Source organism: Podarcis raffonei, chromosome 1, assembly GCF_027172205.1.
Source record: "Podarcis raffonei isolate rPodRaf1 chromosome 1, rPodRaf1.pri, whole genome shotgun sequence".
NCBI lineage: Eukaryota > Metazoa > Chordata > Lepidosauria > Squamata > Lacertidae > Podarcis > Podarcis raffonei.
The window spans coordinates 124,936,159-124,959,428 of record NC_070602.1 but is presented as its reverse complement, the minus strand read 5'-3'; the positions used below and the strand labels follow the sequence as shown (position 1 = coordinate 124,959,428).

General features: G+C 46.2%; 1 protein-coding gene across 2 annotated transcripts in view; it reads left to right on the top strand.

The window, feature by feature from the left end:
- The window catches only part of CFLAR (CASP8 and FADD like apoptosis regulator), a 37,467-nt gene extending 23,416 nt beyond the window's left edge, over positions 1 to 14,051 (top strand). For both annotated transcript variants that reach the window (XM_053360977.1, XM_053360987.1), the window contains 2 exons: positions 11,526 to 12,003; positions 13,664 to 14,051. In XM_053360977.1, the coding sequence (XP_053216952.1) occupies positions 11,526 to 12,003; positions 13,664 to 13,799 (614 nt within the window). In that variant the 3' untranslated portion in view covers positions 13,800 to 14,051. The remainder of the gene's footprint in view (positions 1 to 11,525; positions 12,004 to 13,663) is intronic.
- The last annotated feature ends 9,219 nt before the right edge of the window (positions 14,052 to 23,270 follow it).

Here is a 23,270-nt window from a genome sequence, read left to right as displayed (position 1 = left end):
ATTAACAACTACACCGCTGCCCTCCGACAGGCTGCAATGCACTGCGAGTTCCGAGACTTAGACGATGCCCTGATGGATCGAATCGTCTGCTGGGTCTTGGACATCCGTCTGCAACAGCGTCTCCTCGCCAAGCCAGACCTCACGCTGCAGAAAGCCATTGAGGAGGCCGTGGCCTCGGAAGCTGCTGAATGCTCCACTCAGGAGATCCGCAAGGCCAGCAGCCCGCGTCTTGCTAGGAATCCAGTTCCAGTTCGTTATGAAGAGGCCAGCAGTGATGAGGCATCCTCCAGTGAACATGATGACGTGCACCAGACAAAGCGGGAGCGCAGGAAGTTCCAACAGAAGTCCAAGGGCCAATCGGAATGTGCCGGCTGCGGAGGCAACCATTTCCGTGCCAAGTATCAATTCAGAGACATCATCTGTCGGAAGTGTTCCAGAAGGGGCCACATCGCTAAGGTCTGCTGATCGGCTCCGTCTGACACCCCCCCTTCACCGACTCGCAAGTCCAAGTCTTCACTCCAGTCCGCCATGGAAAGCTGTTTCGCTCTCACCAACTGCCGCTGCCCGTCTGGAACCACGATTGGCCAAACTGACTCGCCTACGTGACGCAATCTGAACGTCACGGTGCTCATTGAAGGAGCTCCATGTGACATGGAGATCGACACCGGGTCTGCCCTGTCCATCGTGTCTTGGAGCACCATCAAAAGACTGGTACCCAGAGTGTCCAAAAGGCAACTCGACTCTCACCGCGTACACCTGAGAGACTACCAGGGAAACGACATTCCCGTGGTAGGCGTTGGCCGGTTCCGGATCGCCTTCAAGGATTTTTCGGGCCTGCTCCGACTGGTGGTTGTCGAAGGTTAGCAGCCAAGCCTCCTAGGGCTAGACTAGTTTGATGCCCTTGGCCTGGAAGTCCCCGGTATCAACTGCATCTCTAACGCAGAGACTGAGGGTCTGGTCAAAGACTTTGCCGAGGTTTTTGACGGCACTTTGGGGCAATATACAGGTGCGCCCATCTCCTTTAGCCTTGATCCACAAGTTGCCCCATCAAGCTAAAGCCACGCCGGGTTCCCTTTGCTCTCAAGGCTAAGGTGGACGAACAACTGGACAAGCTGATCGCCCAAGGAGTTTTGGAGCCAGTTGACCATGCCAAGTGGGAAACTCCCATCGTCACGCCTGTCAAGCCGGACGGGCTGGTGAGAATCTGCGCCGACTGCAAGCGCATGATCAACAAGGCACTTCAGCAGCACGCTTATCCGGTTCCTTTTGTCCAACACCTGCTGCATTCCCTGAGTGAGGGTAAGGTCTTTGCTAAGCTGGACCTTGCCCAAGCCTATCAACAACTGCCCGTCAATGATGCCACCGCTGAAGCCCAGACGATCGTCACCCACCGAGGGGCATTCCGTTGCTGCCGTTTTCAGTTCGGGCTGAGTGAGACTCCTGGCATCTTCCAAGCCTTATGGAGCTTCTACTGCAAAGGCTTCCGGGCGTGGTGCTGTATTTCGACGACATCTTGGTGTCCACAGACTCACACCAGCAGCTGTCCGAGCGCCTCCGTGCCGTGCTGACCAGGTTCCAGGAGGCCAGGCTCAAGGTAAAGAGGTAGAAGTGCCAGATCGCCATTCCACAGGTGGAGTTCCTGGGCTGTCTTACCGACACCTCCGGCCTTCACCTGACGACATCCAAGATCCGTGCTATCCAGCAGGCCCCCATCCCAAAAAACAAGACGGAGTTTCAGGCATTCCTGGGACTGCTGAACTTTTATAACATGTTCCTGCCCCACAAAGCCACGGTGGCTGAGCCACTTCACCGACGCCTCAGCACGAAGACAACTTGGTCCTGGGGTCATCGGGAGACTGCGGCCTTCAACGCAGTCAAGGCTCTCCTTTCATCGGACAGTGTGCTGGTACAGTACAGTGAAGCCAGGCCGCTGGTCCTTGCCTGCGACACCTCACCTTTTGGCATCGGAGCTGTCCTAAGTCACCGTTTTCCAGATGGAAGAGAAGCACCGCTCGCCTACTTTTCCAGGATGCTATCTCCAACTGAACAGAATTACAGCCAGCTCGACAAGGAGGCACTGGCACTTGTAGCTGGAATGAAGAGGTTCCATGAATACCTCTACGGCAGGACTTTTGACCTCATCACCGACCACAAGCCACTCCTGGGCCTCCTCACCGGTGATCGACCAACTCCACCGGTCCTCTCGCCGTGCATGCTGCAATGGACTGTTTTCCTGGCTGCCTACCACTACCGGCTTGTCCATTGCCCGGGGAAATCGATGGGCCATGGCGATGCCCTCAGCCGTTGCCCTCTTCCAGCGTTTGTGGAAGACCCGGCTCCTGCTTCATCGCTCCTCCAGATTGAGGATCTTCTGGCAGCGCCTGTATCGGCTGCCACTGTGGCCTCCACATCTGCCCAGGATCGCACCATCAGCCGTGTGCTCAACTGGGTGTGGAGGCGGTGGCCACAAGGGCCTTTTGCATCGGAGTTCCAGCCGTTTGCAACCAGACAACATGAACTCTCGGCTCATTGCAGCTGTCTGCTGTTGGGAGACTGCGTTGTGATTCCCCAAAGACTCCGTCAACGCATCCTTGAGGCTCTGCACGTTGGCCACCCGGGAATCGCCAAAATGAAGGCGTTGGCTCGGTGTTATGTCTGGTGGCCTAACATGGACGATGCAATCACTGCCTGGGTTTCCGCCTGTCAAGCGTGCCAAGAATCGAGGCCTGCGCCACCAGCAGCTAAGGGACATACCTGGGAGACGCCCAAGACACCCTGGTCGAGGGTGCACATCGATCTGGCCGGCCCCTTTCACGGCCGGCCCCTTATGGTAGTGGTGGACGCCTATTCCAAATGGCTGGAGGTGGCCCTGATGCCCTCCACCCCTACCGAGGCTGTCCTCCGGGTGCTGCGAGGCCTCTTTGCGACGCATGGGTGTCCTGATGTCATCATCTCCGACAACGGACCGCAGTTCACCTCAGGCACTTTTGAGTGGTACCTTTTGGGACTGGGCATCCGCCGTGCCCTAATGGCACCATTTCATCCATCAAGCAAGGGGCAAGCGGAGAGAATGGTGCGCTCGGCAAGAGACACTGGTGTGCCTGGACCAGGGAGACTGGCACGGGCGGGTCGCCAAATACTTGTTCGTGCAACACATCACCCCTCATGCAGCCACAGGGCGGAGTCCTGCCGAACTGCTTATGGGCTGCTGCCTCAGATCTCCGCTCGACCGGCTGCACCTGGACTTTGCCGTGGCTGAACCCCCGGGCTGTGCCAATGCGCCTCGGTCCTTTGTTCCAGGAAACCAGGTCTTTGCCCGGAACTTTGTGGGGGACATTCCTTGGGTGCCAGCCACAGTAGTGGGAGTCACTGGACCTCGCTCGTACCAGGTGGCACTCGAAGACGGACGTTTGTGGCGCCAGCACATAGACCAGCTTAGGCGCAGGGTTGGGGACTTGGACACTACCGCAGTGCCCCCAACTGCACTCGTGGCTCCGGAACAGACACTTACAGATGGCGAGGCTCCACCTACACCTCTCTCACAAACTGCAGGCGTGGAGCCGAAGCAAGCCGCTTCAGAGGGTCTGCCGGACTTCCCACAGACTCAGACCACTGCCGTGCCTGACATTCCGCCAACTCCACTTGCGGATGTTCCACCCCGAGCAGCGGATCCAGGGGACTTGGTTTCAACGCCACCTAGGGTCGCGCCACAGCCTCAGCAAGAATCGGAAGGCCCCCCGGACCTGGGTACCGGTCCCCGGTGGTCTGGCAGAGTTTCCAAGCGCCCAACTTATTTAAAGGACTATGTTGTTGGACATGTATCACTGTTGGTCTAAGTATGGGAAATGTAACCGATATGCTTTTGTTCCTAATTGAACCATTACGTGTAGTGCTGTATATAAGGAAACCATTACGATTGTAACTAACGCCTTATCTCGGTGGGGAGGGGTGTTATGTACTGAAGTTCTCACCCTGGGCCAGCAGGGGGATACTGTAGATAGTTTTCACTCAGGTCCACATATGCAAATAAGGGATTGAAAGTGACGTTCAGTGATTGGATAGTTACAGAAAATGGTTACTGTTGCATTCTAGTGGAGCTCTATATAAGCATGCTGGCTGAACCCTTCAGTTCAGTTCTGTTCTGGCCTGTGAATAAACAAGAGCTGTTTGAAGAATCGCTGTGTCTTCTGATATGTTCTCCCACAACTTAACACCCAGAAGAATCCAAATAAGACAATATGGATGCTATATGTTTAAAAAGAAATGGAAAAAGTACAGTCAAGATAGCATGCAGTTGGGGAGGCATAATCAAAGGCATTATCTGTAGGTTCCTGCAACACTCCTTCCACTCAGTAGTAAAAGGGCAGTCGGGGGTGGGGAAACTTATATTTTATAAGCATTTTCTTTCCTTTTTGTTGTGTGGAAAGCTTTGCCGGTAAACGGCCTTGCGTGTATCACTTTGTGTTTCCTTTTCGCCTTGAACCCCACATCTACTTTTGATCTGAGAAGGAAAAATTTCGCTTTTTTCTCCATGTCCTTCCAACTTCAAGGGCTAGTTCCGGTCTCCACAAGCAGCACAATGAGATGGTAGCCAGCACAGCACAGCGGTTAACGTATTGGACTGAAAGCTAGGGGATCCAGATTCAGATCCTCAGACAACCCCTACCATGAAGGCCCACTGTGTGACAACGAGCCAATCTTCTCATCTAATCCATTATTTCATAGGGTGGCTGTGCAAATAAAATTGGCTAGGGAGAAAAAGCCTGAAAGCCCGCTATGAGCTGCTTGGAAAAAGTTAGGATGTAGCTGTGAGAAAACCAAATGAATAAAAATACTGCAGTGGTTTTGTTGCTTGTTGTCGTTTAGTCATGTCCGACTCTTCGTGACCCCATGGACCAGAGCACGCCAGGCACTCCTGTCTTCCACTGCCTCCCACAGTTTGGTCAAACTCATGCTGGTAGCTTCGAGAACACTGTCCAACCATCTCATCCTCTGCCGTCCCCTTCTCCTTGTGCCCTCCATCTTTCCCAACATCAGGGTCTTTTCCAGGGAGTCTTCTCTTCTCATGAGGTGGCCAAAGTATTGGAGCCTCAGCTTCAGGATCTGTCCTTCCAGTGAGCACTCAGGGCCGATTTCCTTCAGAATGGAGAAGTTTGATCTTCTTGCAGTCCATGGGACTCTCAAGAGTCTCATTTCAGATTGCAGGGGCGGCTTCATTTTTAATTTTCTCCTATTCAACAAAATCTCCTTGCCAATAAACAGCAGGAACAAGCTAGCAATTGTAAGATTCTCTCGCTTGGCCCACTCCATAATGTGCTATTTCTCTGCCCACTGGGATTTTGTTTGTTTATATTTAAATCTATGAGGAGGTTCAGAAGTGGTATCTCCCTCCTCATTCTTAATGGATGTGTGTAGGCCAGGCAAGATCCTTTATCTGATCATTGCTGAAATCTGCAAGGTGCTGAATGGGCTTTTGGGATCTGATCAGAGCTTGGCTTGATGGCATGCTGCCAATTGTTTGCAGGATCTGCCTTCCCTTCTCTAAAAGTTTGTAGATTTCCTATTGTGGAAGTAATCAACCAGAATCGAGCTCGATGTGGTGGGGAATGGGGACGACAGTCTCTTAACAGAGCCAGGAGAAAAATTGTGAAATCAGAACTTCTTACAAACCTGGATGGGAAAGTCATCTTAGATAAGTTTACCTGAACTCTCTGAATGGGATCAATTGCTCCTTCACACCTATAATCCCCCTCTACTGTACTCGCAATTAGGTCCATTAATGAATTTTTGGGGTGGACCTAACCAGGCCTAGGAATACATTCTCATGAGAAAAAGCAGAGGTGCCTAATTCATGCTTGCAAAACAATATTTCGCCTTAGTTTTATAGTTAGAATCTAATTTATTCTCATTATAAAACTATTGTCTATTCTGTCCATAACCATCTTTTTCTATAAGCTTTAAAGCATTTTTGTGTGTTCCTCCCCCCCCCATGAAACTGCGCAAAAATATATATTTTTGTTTCCTTTGGATTTTTTTTATGTGATTGCAACATTTTTTAAAAGGGATGCCCAGTCTAACCCTTACATGCCCCTGCTTCACCTCCAGCCATTTATTTATTTTTTGGAAAAATTCCCCACGAGTCTCTTACATAAGCAAAAATAAAAATCTCTTGAGGGCTTGATGCATGCTACTGGAACACACAAGTGGCTAAAAATAGCACAAATGAGTGCAGTCAAGGCCGTTTTGTGCCTTTGGGGCGGGATGAGAACAGAGGAAGAAAAGGAACAGTAACCTTTTCTCTCCTGTTTCTCATCAGCAATCATCTCGGGAGACAAGGCAGTTTTATGCACAGCTTAACACGTCTTGCCAAAATTAAATGTATGCAGGTTAATTATTAGGGACGAGGGTGGCGCTGTGGGTTAAACCACAGAGCCTAGGACTTGCCGATCAGAAGGTCGGCGGTTCGAATCCCCATGACGGGGTGAGCTCCCATTGCTTGGTCCCTGCTCCTGCCAACCTAGCAGTTCGAAAGCACGTCAAAGTGCAAGTAGATAAATAGGTTACCGCTCCGGCAGGAAGGTCAACGGCGTTTCCGTGCGCTGCTCTGGTTCGCCAGAAGCGGCTTAGTCATGCTGGCCCCATGACCCGGAAGCTGTACGCCGGCTCCCTTGGCCAATAAAGCGAGATGAGCGCCACAACCCCAGAGTCGGTCACGACTGGACCTAATGGTCAGGGGTCCCTTTACCTTTAGGTTAATTATTGTAAGGATGTGGTAGAACTACAGCCAAAATCTCTGTATCTGGATAGGTGGGAGACAACTAGAATTACTGGGCAAGAAGGTATAAGCAAAAATGAAGGAACCTGTGGCCGTTCTCCCCCCAGCTCCCAATATCCCTGACCATTGGCCATGCTGGCTGGGGCTGATAGGAGTCGGAGTCCAACAACACCTAGCTCAGGCAGTGGAGCAAGAGGCTCTTAATCTCGGGTTGTGGGTTCGAGTCCCACACTGGGTGAAAGATTTCTGCATTGCTAGGGATTGGACCAGATGATCCCCGCGGTCTCTTCCAATACTGCAGTTCAATGGAAAGGAAATCTGGAGGGCCTCAAGTTCCTTACCTCTGGTCCGAGCTAACTTTTCTCTGAAGGATAATTAATAGTAGTAGTAGTAGTAGTAGTAGTAGTAGTAATAATAATAATAATAATAATAATAATAATAATAATAATAATTTATTTATACCCAGCCCATCTGGCTGGGTTTCCCCAGCCACTCTGGGCGGCTTCCAACAAAATATTAAAATACAGTAGCCTGTTAAACATTAAAAACTACCCAAAACAGGGCTGCCTTCAGATGTCTTCTAAAAGTCTGGTAGTTGTTTTTCTCTTTGATATCTGGTGGGAGGTTATTCCACAGGGTGGGTGCCACTACTGAGAAGGCCCTCTGCCTGGTTCCCTGTAACTTGGCTTCTCACAGCGAGGGAACCACCAGAAGGCCCTCAGCGCTGGACCTCAGTGTCTCCTCAGGGTGGAGACGCTCCTTCAGGTATACTGGACTGGGGCCATTTAGGGCTTTAAAGGTCAGCACCAACACTTTGAATTGTGCTCGGAAACATACTGGGAGCCAATGTAGGTCTTTCAAGACCGGTGTTATATGGTCTCAGCGGCCGCTTCCAGTCACCAGTCTAGCTGCCGCATTCTGGATTAGTTGTAGTTTCCGGGTCACCTTCAAACGTAGCCCCACATAGAGCATATTGCAGGATAACCTTCCATTCAGAACAGGAAACATGCAGCTAGTCCAGTGCTGCCTACTTTGGCAGTCGCTCTTTGGGGTATGAATTCTTTCTCTCCATCTCCTGTTCCCTGATCCTTTTTGAATAAGTAACCCGGGAACCTCCTGGAACTGAACGGAGATGGGTGCTTTAAGCATTGGAGACAAAGCGAAACGAGAGCATTCACTAAAACGTAACTTTAGATCTGAAAGTGAAAGTTGCCATTCCTGAACCTGAGCCGAGATAGTTAAGGACCAATGGGGGCCTCCAGTAAAATGTTGGAAGTGTGGATTGCTGCCAGCCAACCAGCCAAACCCTTATCTTCAATACTCTATTCCATCCCTACTCTTTCGTATATTTTAAAATTGTATTTTTCTTTCCTCCGACCATCTTCCTTGGCCCCTGAAAATGCTCTGTTCTCATTGGACTTTTCTGCCCCATCCATTTCTGTGACTTTTGTGGATGCATGGTTCTGGCTGTATAGCCAAAAGCGCTCGTGCCTGAACATCACTACAAAAGGGGATGATAGATCTTGCTGACGATGCTTGCCCTTTGTAAGACTTGCTTCTCATGGGCCTGACCCTGATGTGAGGCGTGCCTTTAAGAGGGTCGGACCCCAGCAATCGGCCAAGATCGGAAAATGTTGGCACCCCAAACCCTGTTGGAGTTGCAAGAGGACATGAGCCCACAGTTAATTACAGTTGTACCTTGGTTGCCGAACACCTTGGAACACGTACGTTTCGGCTCTTGAACGATCGAAAACCGGAAGTGAGTGTCGCGGTTTTCGAACACTCCTGCAGCTAATTGGAAGCCGCGCCTTGGTTTTCAAACAGTTCCAGGAGTCGAAGGGACTCCCGGAACACATTCTGTTCAAGAACCAAGGTACGACTGTACTTTGACACAGCAATTTTATGTACCATATTTTTCGCTCCAGAAGGCGCACCTACTTTTTTTGGGGGGGGGGGAATTCAAGAAAAAAAATACTATTTAAAGGGAGCGCTGAGCAGAGCCTGTATGCATCCCAGGCTCTGCTCAGCGCTCCCTTTCATGAGCCGCGTGGAGCGTGTGTGTGGCGCTTGCAGGCTTTTCCCCGAGGAGGGAGAAGGGCAGCCCGTCAGTGATGGGCTGCCCTTCTCCCTCCTCGGGGAAAAGCCCCCAAGAGCCACACACACACTCCACGCAGCTCTTTAAAGGGAGCGCGGCTCTTGGGGGCTTTTGCGGAAGGTGGGGGAAGTGAGAGAGCCTCGCTCTCTCCCTTTCCCCCCCTCCCGCAAAAGCCAGGGATAGCCGTGTGAAGCCTCCCCAGGGCAGCAAGATGAAGGCTTCACGCTGCCCTGCGGAGGCTTCGCGGGCTACCTCAGAGCTGCTCAGGAGCTTGTCAGGGGTGGCGAGGGGAGCCCGGGTCCGCCCCCAGCCCCCAAAATCAGCGAGGGGAGCTGCTCCCGGAGCTTCTGGGGCTGGCAGTGGGGGAAGCCCGGGTTCCCCCACCCCAGGGAGCACACATTCGCTCCATAAGACGCACAGACATTTCCCCTTAGATCTTAAGAGGGAAAAAGTGCATCTTATGGAGCGAAAAATACAGTATGTTTGCTCAGGAGTAAGTTGCACTGTGTTGAGTGAGGCTTATTCCCAGGTAGGTGTGCCCAGGGCCACAACCTATAACAATGTACTCCTATGCATCCATACCTGTGAGTCCTGTTGCATTCCTGCATAACATGGGGTTTCATATTGTATTTAAATTTAAACTCTTCGGAATCCTAGCCAGGTGCAAAAATAAATTGCTGGTCATTCATATGTGGAAAACAAAGTCAACAGCAGTCAAAATTTATTCACCATGTATGAAATAGAATAAATTACCAACTACTCCCTGACATTAAGTGTCCCATGCACTTCTACTCCTCCTTCTCTTAAGAACTAGTTTGGCAAAACAGTTCCAGGAAAAGCAGAGTGTTTTTTGAATATCAAACAATGTTTGGGGATCTCCCCGACCACCACCGCCGCAAAAAAATAAATCATGTTGGATTGGGGATTTTTTGTGCGAAGGTTGCCTGTTTTTAAATATTTATATTCCCTGTTTGGGGAAGTTTTTAATATTTAATGCTGTATTGTTTTTAACACTCGATTGGAAGCCGCCCAGAGTGGCTGGGGAAACTCAGCCAGATGGGCGGGGTATAAATAATAAATTATTATTACTAATTATTATTATATTGGAGGAAGTTTCCACGCCCGCCTTGCTTCCTGCTGATAATGCTGATAATGCTCTGGGGTAAAATTGTTCCGTGGAAATTTTCGTGACAGGTTATTTACCACAGGAATATGTGGTGTGCTTTAGAACCTACCCCCCACCCCACCCCCACACAAACACATAACAGAGTAAACTGTGAATTAGAGAGAGGTATAAAGATGCAATCCTGCCCTCTGATGGCTAGACTGTATATTAGTGTTTATGAAGGAATGAATCGAATCACTTCCTCTAAAACAGCTTAGGGAGGTCTGAGCATGCTCAGTAGTTGTAGAAAGGTGGCCGTTTGCTTGCTGAGTGAAAAGGAAGAAGAAGAAAATGGAAGAGGGTAGTGGAATGAATGATTTTCTGGTGTGGGAGGGCGTGGTTGGTGGAATCCCTGAACTCACGGCTCAGGGCTTTAAAGGTAAATATCAGCACCTTAAATTGGGCCTGGAAATACATAGGCCGCCTGTGTAGTTAATGTAAAGTCTCCATAATTTGCTCAGATCTTTGAGCAGCAGTGTTCTGGCAGCCCTATGCTGTATCGGTTGCTGTTTCCAAATCACCTTCAAAGGCTACCTGACGTAGAAAGCGTTGCTGTAATCCCACCTAGATGCAGCTAAGCCAAGTATGGGGAATCTTGGTCCCATCCGGCAGCGCAGTCAGGGATGGAGTTTTCTGCATCCCTATCTGCCCGCGGACTGTCTCATCAGAATGGTGCATGCTCTAGTTATCTCTCGCCTGGACTACTGCAATGCGCTACCTTTGAAAGTGACCCGGAAACTACAACTAATCCAGAATGCGGCAGCTAGACTGGGGACTGGGAGCGGTTGCCGAGACCATATAACACCGGTCTTGAAAGACCTACACTGGCTCCCAGTACGTTTCCGAGCACAATTCAAAGTGTTGGTGCTGACCTTGAAAGCCCTAAATGGCCTTGGTCCAGTATACCTGAAGGAGCGTCTCCACCTCCATCGTTCTGCCCGGACACTGAGGTCCAGCGCCGAGGGCCTTCTGGCGGTTCCCTCACTGCGAGAAGCCAAGTACAGGGAACCAGGCAGAGGGCCTTCTTGGTAGTGGCGCCCACCCTGTGGAACGCCCTCCCACCAGATGTCAAAGAGAAAAATAACTACCAAACTTTTAGAAGACATCTGAAGGCAGCCCTGTTTAGGGAAGCTTTTAATGTTTAATAGCTTATTGTAGTTTGGTGTTCTATTGGAAGCCGCCCAGAGTGGCTGGGGAAACCCAGCCAGATGGGCAGGGTACCAATAAATAATAATAATAATAATAATATTATTATTATTATTATTATTATTATTATTATTATTATTATTATCATTATTATTATTCCAAGTGGCAGATTGAAGTGCTTGCTTGGCAATGTATCTGTGGCTTGCTGTTTAGAATAAAATCTTTAAAAATCTTCTCACTCACTTGTGCTTTGTATTGCCTCTGAATCTCGTTTTAAAAGAACCACCTTGCATTTGGCAAGACCCTTCCATAATTTCTTTTTCCGGGCGTTTTTCTTTCTCCAGATATGCTGGCAGAAGCCTTCCAAGCGCTGTCCTTCGAAGTCCGCTGTTGCCTCTTCCTGAGTGTGGACTCCTTGGTGCGCGAGCTGTTTGAGGTCGCGAGGCTGAAGCAACACAAGGACTACGACTGCTTCGTTTGCGTCCTCATCAGTCGAGGGAACGAGCAAGGCATCTTCTGCACAGACCAGGGTGCTCCTGCGTTCTCCCTGGAGAGGTTGAAGAATTTCTTTACTGGCGATGCGTGCGTTTATCTCTCAGGGAAACCCAAGCTGTTCTTCGTCCAGAACTATGTTGAGCGCGGAAGCAGGCAGGAAAATACCAGCTTAATAGAGACAGACGGAGATCTGTATACCATTCCGCAAGGAGCAGACATTCTCTGGAGCCAATGTATGCTGGATGCATCATACCTGGAGAGATCGCAGAGTACATCCTCTTACTACCTGTCTGCTCTAGCTGACCTTCTGACTGAGCCGCACAAAAGGTAGAAAGTTGGAGGGGAGAAAGGCTTTTTTCTCAACGTGAACAACAGCAAAGTAGCAATTCCACTTTTCCTATGGGTGGTTCCTGTGTTGCATTTTTGTATGAGTGCAGAAAAGGGACAGAAATATGGGAATGGTTGCAGAACTTACCGTATTTTTCGCTCCAAAGGACGCACCAGAACATAAGCCGCACCTAGTTTTGGGAGGAGGAAAAGAAGAAAAAATTATTCTGAATCCCAGAAGCCAGAACAGCAAGAGGGATCTGGCTTCTGGGATACCGTGTGGCTGTTCTGGCTTCTGGGATAACCGCGCCAAGCCTCTTCAGGGCAGCGGGATGAAGGCTTCCCCTGCCTGAAGAGGCTGCGCAGGGCTAAGGCAGAAGCCAGGACGGCGCGTCGCTGAAGGGGCGCTGCGCAGTTCTCCTTCTCTGAGAGGGAGAAGGCGCAGCGCCCCTTCGGTGAAGCTGGAGAAGGAACAGAAGGAGTCCCTTCTGTTGCTCCTCCGGCTTCACAGGACAGGCGCTGCACAGAGAGGGAGAACTGTGCAGCGCCCCTTCAGCGAAGCAAGAGGAGGAACAGAAGGGGCTCCGTTCCTCCTCCCGCTTCGCTGAAGGGGCGCTGCGCAGCTCTACCTCTCTGCGCAGCGCCATTCGCTCCATAAGATGCACTCACAGTTCCCCTTACTTTTTAGGAGGAGAAAAGTGCGTCTAATGGAGCGAAAAATACGATAACCCTCTGAGAAACTGCTTTCACTTTATATATATATATATATATACACACACACACACACACACACACACACACACACACATATATATATATATATATATATATATATATATATATATATATATATATATAATTTTATTTAGTTTTTCAGATTTTAGAAATTTACAATCAGTTATCCAACAACCAACATAAAAAGAGAATTTCAAAGTATCTCCTGAACTCGCCTCCTCCCCTTTGTGCGTCCTTGTATTAACCTTTTCCTCTTGCATCTTTTCTATTAATCCAAACCTTTTAAATTATTATTACTATTATTAATTTCATTTCTATACCGCCTTATATTTTTAAGAAAAATCTCAAAGCGGTTTACAGCATATTAAACATCAGTAAGAACAATCCAGAATCAAATACCTCTGAAGAAAGTCCAATATAAATTATACAGTCAAAGCAACATAATGAACAGGAAACTAAACTATTATCTGAAAGGTTTCAAAATAAAACATTACAAAGGACGTCAACTACAGAATACGTATTTAACACAAACAAAGTTAACGAAAAAGAGAATCCTATATATTACGGCAAAGTCAAGAGCTGTTCATCTGGAAATTACCGTATTTTTTGCTCTATAAGACTCACTTTTTTCCTCCAAAAAAGTAAGGGGAAATGTGTGTGCATCTTATGGAGCAAATGCAGGCTGCACAGCTATCCCAGAAGCCAGAACAGCAAGAGGGATTGCTGCTTTCACTGCGCAGCGATCGCTCTTGCTGTTCTGGCTTCTGAGATTCAGAATACTTTTTTTCTTGTTTTCCTTCTCCAAAAACTAGTTGCGTCTTGTGGTCTGGTGCGTCTTACAGAGCAAAAAATACGGCACTTTTTACAGATTGCTATGTGGCTATTGACAACTTTCACTCTTTTCCTCCCCCTTCTTCCCTTACAGGAAGTTGCATCTGTTGGATATCCTGGTGGAGCTGAACAACAGAGTTTATTCGCGGAACAGGACTCACCCTACGGAACAGTATTTTGTCATGTTGAAGCATACCCTAAGGAAAAAGCTTTTCCTCTCTGACACCTAAATACGCCAAGCCTAACTCGCAGCAGGTGTGCCCTAGGGAGATCTCCCTTTGAATGCCATCCATTGGTCCCCCCTCTAAGGTCAAGAACCACCAGCTATGGTAGGATTTTGTCCCTTCTTTATGCCGCCAGGTACCCAAAGTTCAGATAGATAGATGCTAGGTTAAAGGACAATATAATCTAATGCAACATAGAAGACTAATAGACACCACTGATCACACCTCTTCATTTTTCAGCTTCTTTCTCACAACCCTTTTGAGAGTTCGCCTCTGCCCTTTTTTCTACTTGGGGGTGGGTGCAAGGTCCATGGAAAGGAGAGGTGCAGGCCTCAGGCACCATAGATCTGTCTGAACTCACAGGTGGAGAGTCATGGGGCAGCGACAATAAACTGAGGATGTGGCTCAGTTGAGCCACATTGATGGAAGGGAGCACTATTGCTTGGTCACAAGAATCTGGTGTAAAGGCTATGGGGGGAAAGAAACTTGGCAGAACAAGAGTCTTGTTTTGTGCTCTTTCTGTTCTTGATGATCTAAAAACAGATGCTGGGGACTTCCATCAAACCCCAGCAAGCATGGCCAGTGGCCGAGGATTGGAGATACAGCAACATCTGCAGGGCCAAAGGTCTGAAACCTACATGCCGGAATTGTGTGTGTGCAGAATTTTCGGCGTTCGGACGATATTTAGCATCTTCCTTGCGTATACCCCAAAATATCCCACATATCTAGAACTTCAAAGTAATAAAACCAGCTTTTTACCAAGTACAGACGGCCCATTGCTCTGTCGTCGCATAGGCATAGAACTGGAACGGCACATTCTTACTGGGGCTTCATCTCTCTGTGTTAATGGCTGATTATATAAACTCTCACGTGGGTGGTAAACTGTCCTTCATCTTTGTGTCCCCAGATTGTTGTCGGACTACAACTCTCATTATCCCTGACCATTAGCTGGGCTGGCTGGGGATTATGGGAATTGTAGTCCATTTTTTATTTTTGTAAAAAAGGAGACTAAAAGTTGAACATTCTGGTGGTATGACAGGAAAATAGGAAGAGCTATGTTTGTTCTTGGTTGGGGGAAGATTGATCTGCTATCCTTGATGTTGAATTGAATTGGAAGGTGTTTTCTGCTGTTGATTGTTGCTTGACTGTTAATTAGAAGCAAGGTATTGAGACTCGGACATCTACTATTAATATATTTATTTATATTGGTTATTTTGTTCTGATATGTATATTTCACCTACACGTTTGATTGTTGCTGTTTTTTAAAGATTCTTCTCGATCATTATTCCCTGGTAATTTGTTTCTGTTTGAAAAGTTCTATCTAATGGGATCTAAAGAAGCCCAGTTTTTCTAAATGACTTCTTGAATCCTCTTTTACATGAATTCATTTAAGTTTATTTCATATGTGCATTCCACTTTTCTATTAACATAACAATCAAATTGGCTTCTAATATTGTAGCTTTCAAAATGAATTTTAGTATAATTCAGTATCTTATCATTTATTTATTTCTCTCAAGCAGTTCTCTTTAAAAAAAATGAGACGGTGCAATGTCGGAAGTTGAGCAAAACCAATGATCAGGTTTTTTGGTACTCTTTTCGTCTCACACTTAAGCATGATCTAAGACTAAAACAGTACATGCCCTTACTTGGGAATAAGTTTTGCTGAACTCAGTAGAATTTGCTACTCAGTAAGGATGGGCAAAATAGAGCTGAGAAGACTAGAACCTTTTAATTATTTTTAAAGGGCTCTTACATTACCCATTGTTAATTTAGAAAACCTGTAGCCTTCCAGATCTTGCTGGACCACAACTCCCATCATTCCTGAGAGTAGACTGTTGACTGGGGCTGATGGGAATTGAAGTCCCAACATCAGGGGGTCCACATCCTTGATATGGGAAAGACTCCATTTATGCACAAAAGAGACTCCAGCTGTACATCCTTTGCAGAGTTAGTGCCTTTTTCAGTCCCATTGATTTCAAGGGATTTAAGTATACCTTAATTCTGCATAACTTGGGCGGTGTCTTAACAACACATACTTGGGGGGCTAAGCCCCATTGAATCCAGTGTTTTTGAGTTGGCATTCTGTGATGTAGCACAAAACTGTTTGTGGATTAGTTGCCAAATGATGGTTCATGGGGGAAGATGGCAAGGACCAAATGGGAAATGCAACTAGATGTTGGGGGTGTGCAAATATTTTATTGTATTCCACTTGTATGACTTCCTTGACTCAAGTTTGGGGATTTCTAACAGATATTTGCAGACATTCTGAAAATTATGCTCTGTTAGGAGTGATACCCAGCTGTGAATATCTACCAGCCCATCAGACTTCTGCTGGTGCAATGGGACACACACACCCCGCCCCAATTCCTAGATCCTTCATACATTCTCAAGATCTGCTCTGGAGGGTTGGATAATTCTCTAGAGCAGTTTTGGGGAGAGACCAAGGACTGGGGTAGGAGGAGCAGGGGGCTGGGGAGGAACAGGGAGCCAATGTTGACTATTCTCCTATAACCAATATTAAACTATTATATTTCAGGTATTTCAGGTATTATATTAGTATTTCAGATATTAAATTGAATCTTGTCTTAAGGGACTCATTGTTAAATAATAAACTGCTCTCTTAACATGCCTTAAAAGGTTAGAATTTTTCCCGTTTTAGTCACTTGACAGTACTTCAGTGTTACAGAATCTCTGGGGTGCCTCTTCTGGTAATAGGCTCGCTCCTTAATTTTTATGCAGAATTAGGGAGGTTGAGTCTTAAGCATGCTTAACTCTCTATAAAGAGCTAAGATTATTGTGCCACCTTAAAGACTAAAATAATAAATACGTTCATCTGTAGGGTGCCACAAGACTTTCTGTTCCTTTTGTTGCAGCAGGCAATATTACAGCTGCCTCTTTGGAAATAACTCATGTGGGATCCGACTGTAAGGTTGCAAACCTGTCCAGATACCTAGAAGTAATCCCCACTGAAATTAGTGGGAATTTCTTATGAATGTACCGTATTTTTTGCTCTATTGGACGCACCGGACCACAGGACGCACCTAGTTTTTAGAGGGGGAAATCAAGGGAAAAAATATTTTCCTAAGGCTAAAGAGGAAGCCAGGGCAGCGAGCGGGATGGATCGCGCTCGCTGCCCTGGCTTCCTCTTTAGCCTTGCACAGCCTCCCCCTGGCTGGAGAGGTTGCGCAAGGCTTTTCCCCAGGAGGGAGAAGGGACTGACTGGCCGTGTCAGTCCCTTCTCCCTCCTGGGGAAAAGCCCGCAAGAGCCACGCGAAGCCTGTGTGTGGCTCTTGGGGGCTTTTCCTGCCTGCCACCCCCCTGCATTCGCTCCATAGGGCGCACAGACTTTTCCCCTTAGTTTTTAAGACTGAAAAAGTGCATCCTATGGTGCGAAAAATACGGTACATAATATTGGGTTGAATGATTATTTATATTAAGGCAACAACACCTGCAAACCAATCCTTTTCCTTATTCATTTCCTTGTTGATTTTTAACAACGAGGGGGAGAATGTCCCCATTACCACCATACGCACACAAGGGCTGCAGTAAAAAACAGGTAAAAGTTAAAGGATTCCTGGGCAGTTAAGTCCAGTCAAAGACAACAATGGGGTTGCAGCGCTCATCTTGCTTTCAGGCCGAGGCAGCTGGTGTTTGTGGCGTAAAGGGAAACTGTGATGGAAACCAGAGCACACAAAAACGCCGTTTACCTTCCCGCCGGAGCGATACCTATTTATCTACTTGCACTTTGACGTGCTTTCGAACTGCTAGGTTGGCAGGAGCTGGGACAGAGCAATGGGAGCTCACCCCTTCATTGGGATTTGAACTGCCGACCTTCTTTTTGGCAAGCCCTAAGCTCTGTGGTTTAACCCACAGCCCCACCCGCATCCCAAACTGCAACTTACGCAGAGGTTAAGTTCCGGGGATTGTGCCTAAAGCCAAAATCGTATATAATCAACAAATACTGGGTGCAATGGTAGGTGGGACTGCCAAAGACATCCCCTCCCAACCCTCCTCTTTCTATTGTTGTTGTTGTTGTTGTTATATTGCCATGCACATAAAGCTAAATGTGAAAGGTTCTGGGCTTACTGCATAAACAAACAAAGATAGCAGTGCTCAGATGACAATAACAACAGCAACAATATTTGTATCCCATCTGACTGGGTTGCCCCAGTCACTCAGGATGGCTTCCAACATATATAAAAACATGATAAAACATTGAACCTTCTTGTAATAGTTTTAGAAGTATTGGCACAAAGAATAAGATGTAATCAAGATATTAAAGGCATAAGAGTGGGACAGAGACAATATAAATTAAAAGCATTTGCAGACGACATGGTGATATCTGTAGAAGAACCAATAGAGTCAATCCCAAAAGCATCACAAGAGATAACATTTTTTGGTAAGGTAGCAGGTCTTAAGATTAATAAATATAAAACCAAACCCTTGGTTAAAATGTGAATGATGAGAGTAAAAACAAATTGCAAGATGTATCTGGTTTAAAGATGGAAAGAAAGGTTAAGTATTTAGGTGTATGGGTAACAGCAAACAATATAAATTTTAATAAAGATATTTATCTAAAAACCTGAGAAAGAAATTAAAAGAAATTTGCAAATTTGGAACAGAATGAATCTTTCGCTGTTAGGTAGAGTGTGGACCATAAAGATGAATGTATTACCAAGAATGTTATTTCTGTTTCAATTGATTCCGGTGACTGGCAAGACAGACAGTTTCAACGCATGGCAAAAAAGAAATTTCTAAATAAATTTGCAAGGGAAAAAACCGAGAATAAAATATCAAATATTGATAGATGCAAAAGAAAGAGTTGGTTGTCCCCTGCCAGATATGAGACTATACTATGAGGCATCCTGTCTTTATTGGTTGAAGGAATGGGTGACATTAGAGAATTCACATATTCTAGACTTAGAAGGTTATGACAGAATTTTTGCTTATTTATTGTATGAAAAGGTGAAGTTCATAAAGGATTTACAAATCATAATTAGGAAAAAATTGTAGAGATATGGGATAAATACAAGCATTTATTAGAGGTAAAACACTACATTGGCTCTCATTGTTGGAAGAAAGCGGTAAAGAAAAAGAATATGATAGAAGGGTGGACAACTTATAGAAATTTATTAAAACAAGAGGGAGGAGAGTATAAATTAAAAGAATTTAAGGAATTATTAGGGAAATTAACAACATGGATACAATATAATCATTTGAATGAAGTATCTAAGAAAGATAGGATACAAGGGTTTGGGGAACAAATATCACAATTGGAGAGAGACCTGTTGGAATGTAACGTAAACCAGAAGCTTTTCTTTTGGGAATTATAGGGATAGAACTACCGAAACTGTATAGAAACTTATTCATATATGCTACTACAGCAGCAAGAATTTTACTTGCCAAAAAATGGAAAGAAGCAGAAGTCCCAGCAAAAGGAAGAATGTATACAAAAACTTATGGAATATGCAGAAATGGCAAAACTTACCAGAAGAAGAAATCAAGATAACAAACTTTTTATAAAAGAATGGAACTGGTTTATTGAATATTTACAGATAAATTGTAAACAGATAAGAACATTGGGAGGGTTATTGTAACAACCTGCAGTTGTGGAGTATATATTTAAAGTAGATGAATAAATAAGCAAATTAAGTTAATTTGGATGTACAGAAGATATTAAAAATAAATTTAATGAACTGCAGAAAGAGGGGGAAGGAAGTCAAGTTTTGAAATGTTAAAATGATTGTAAAACTAGTGAAACGTATAAATCTGAAAAGCGGAAATAAAAATTAAAAAACTCAAAACATTAAAGCTTTAAAATCTTCCCTATACAGGGCTGCCTTCAGATGTCTTCTAAAGGTTATATACTTATCTCCTTGACATCTGATGGGAGGGCGTTCCGCAGGGCGGGCACCACTACCGAGAAGGCCCTCTGCCTGGTCCCCTGTAGCTTCACTTCTCTCAGTGGGGGAACCGCCAGAAGAAGGCGCTCGGTGCTGCGTCTCAGTGTCCGGGCTGAACGATGGGGGTGCAGACGGTGGGAGAAGAGTGACCCCATGGACCAGAGCACGCCAGGCACTCCTATCTTCCACTGCCTCCCACAGTTTGGTCAAACTCATGCTGGTAGCTTCGAGAACACTGTCCAACCATCTCGTCCTCTGTCGTCCCCTTCTCCTTGTGCCCTCCATCTTTCCCAACATCAGGGTCTTTTCCAGGGAGTCTTCTCTTCTCATGAGGTGGCCAAAGTCTTGGACCCTCAGCTTCATGATCTGTCCTTCCAGTGAGCACTCAGGGCTGATTTCCTTCAGAATGGATAGGTTTGAGCTTCTTGCAGTCCATGGGACTCTCAAGAGACTCCTCCAGCACCATAATTCAAAAGCATCAATTCTTCGGCGATCAGCCTTCTTTATGGTCCAGCTCTTACTTCCATACATCACTACTGAGAAAACCATGGCTTTTACAATACAGACCTTTGTTGGCAAGGTGATGTCTCTGCTTTTTAAGATGTTGTCTAGGTTTGCCATCGCCTTTCTCCCAAGGAGCAGGCGTCTTTTAATTTCGTGGCTGCTGTCACCATCTGCAGTGATCATGGAGCCCAAGAAAGTAAAATCTCTCACTGCCTCCATTTCTTCCCCTTCCATTTGCCAGGAGGTGATGGGCCCAGTGGCCATGATCTTCGTTTTTTTGATGTTGAGCTTCAGATCATATTTTGCGCTCTCCTCTTTCACCCTCATTAAAAGGTTCTTTAATTCCTCTTCACTTTCTGCCATCAAGGTTGTATCATCTGCATATCTGAGGTTGTTGATATTTCTTCCGGCGATCTTAATTCCGGCTTGGGATTCATCCAGCCCAGCCTTTCGCATGATGAATTCTGCATATAAATTAAATAAGCAGGGAGACAATATACAGCCTTGCCGTACTCCTTTCCCAATTTTGAACCAATCAGTTGTTCCATATCCAGTTCTAACTGTAGCTTCTTGTCCCACATAGAGATTTCTCAGGAGACAGATGAGGTGATCAGGCACTCCCATTTCTTTAAGAACTTGCCATAGTTTGCTGTGGTTGACACAGTCAAAGGCTTTTGCATAGTCAATGAAGCAGAAGTAGATGTCTTTCTGGAACTCTCTAGCTTTCTCCATAATCCAGCGCATGTTTGCAATTAGGTCTCTGGTTCCTCTGCCTCTTCTAAATCCAGCTTGCACTTCTGGGAGTTCTCGGTCCACATACTGCTTAAGCCTGCCTTGTAGAATTTTAAGCATAACCTTGCTAGCGTGTGAAATGAGTGCAATTGTGCAGTAGTTAGAGCATTCTTTGACACTGCCCTTCTTTGGGATTGGGATGTAGACTGATCTTCTCCAATCCTCTGGCCACTGCTGAGTTTTCCAAATTTGCTGGCATATTGAGTGTAGCACCTTAACAGCATCATCTTTTAAAATTTTAAATAGTTCAGCTGGAATATCATCACTTCCACTGGCCTTGTTATTAGTAGTGCTTTCTAAGGCCCATTTGACTTCACTCTCCAGGATGCCTGGCTCAAGGTCAGCAACCACACTACCTGGGGTATACGAGACATCCATTTCTTTCTGGTATAGTTCCTCTGTGTATTCTTGCCACCTCTTCTTGATGTCTTCTGCTTCTGTTAGGTCCTTTCCATGAAGCAAAGCAGCTAGTAAGCCTGATCTTTATTAAAGGGTGCTCCCCCCACAGGCAGTGCGGGGGGGGGGGGGAGAGACCATAGACATTTGAAATTGCCCACCCTGGAGAAGACCACCCCCAGAAACATACATATATACATACTTCACAGAAGGGGTGTAGCCCAAGACCACCCCCTAGATACATCATACCTACATCACAGAAAAGGCAGAAATCTGAGTGCGTTGTTTTTATCATGTCTGCCAGGTTACCTGTTAATTGTCACTTGACTGGATTACCCGGGGAGCCTGGCCATTCTTTTGTTATGATAACTACTGGGCTCTCACCCTATTCATATCTTAAATGTGCCCTGAAGACAGGATTTGTGAGCAAAGAGACAATGGGGAGATTTCCCATTTCGACCTTGCAGAGAAATATTTGAGGTCATTTTGGGAGAGAGAAAATGGTTTCAGGAGTTTTCTGTGGATTTCTGACATGTGGTTTACATATTTGTATGTGTTTGATTGGTATATTTATGAACATCTAATATATATAATTTTAAGCTCACACACACACACACACACACACACACACACACACACACACACACTATATATATGAGAGAGACCTTAAAATTCTTATAACGCTATATATGGTAATTTATGGACCTAACAGGTTATCTAAAGCCATTTGCACATGCAGAATGTAGGCACCCTATATAGAGAAAAGAGCAAACCAGTGATATTTTAGGGAGCAAGCTGGCAGGCAGGGCCCGTTACTTACATCCTAGGAGCCTACACAACACAAAACACTGTTGCTGTATGTAGGTTTTATTTCATTTTTTATCTTAAATTTTGGAAATGTACATCCAGTTTTTTTCCTTAAATTTTTTTGAGGTGCCCCCAAGAGAGTGTGGCCCTAAACTATAGCTTGTTTAGTTTACACGTAAATCCGGCATTGATGTGTGATTAGGTAAGACGTTTAGGTCACCCCACTGTAGGAATCGTGCGAATTCAAGGACATCTGCTGTCGATTGGATGGATTTGACTTTTTACCTTTATCTCAGAAGGATCTGGCTTGGAGGGGGGGGAGGGTGGTTTGGGAAACATGCCTGGGCATGTTTGGTTTTAGGGGAAAGGGAAATCGCACCCGTGAGAGTTCCCTAACTTATCAAGCATGTGTCGTCGTCGTCCCTGCCCAAAAGGCTGACGACTCCCTAGCAATGTTTAAAAAGTTTAGCAATGTTTAGCAAGCTTAAAAGTGGCTAGCTCTTAAACATACGCCATTTCAACAAATCTCACAACCCAACGACAACAAAGAATGCTTTACGTTTCCAGTACTGAGCGCATTTTAAATGCACGTTTTGCAAAAAAAAAACAACAACCCAAAAACCTCGCAGGAGCAAGGAAGCGATCAAAGGGGAGGCTCCTTCCCATCCTTCCACATTTTTTTTACGAAATAAAGAGAAGGCGATTTCTTTAAAGGGAAACCCAAACTAGCAGCAAAACCCTCGCTGCCCTTCTGCGCGGGGAATGTCCCTGATATATTGCAACACCCAGCGGCCGCTTTCTCAGGGAACTCCCGTCAAGCAGAAGGAAATAATTTTATTTTTAGGGGCGTCAGAGTTGAGTGGGTGGCGCTTCCCCGTCTACGTGCAGCCGCGCAAGGCAAGACGAAGCAAGAAAGCGAAGATCGGACCAGGAAATTCAAAAAAATTGCAGGAGGCAGCGTGGAGCGGCGGCTGCGCGTTTCCTCTTTGCTAAACTCCGTGGGAATCGGGTCGAAGTTGGGCGAAGTTTCCTCCGCCGCTCCGATCCCGCGCTTTGTTTTTGCTCGCGATCGCAA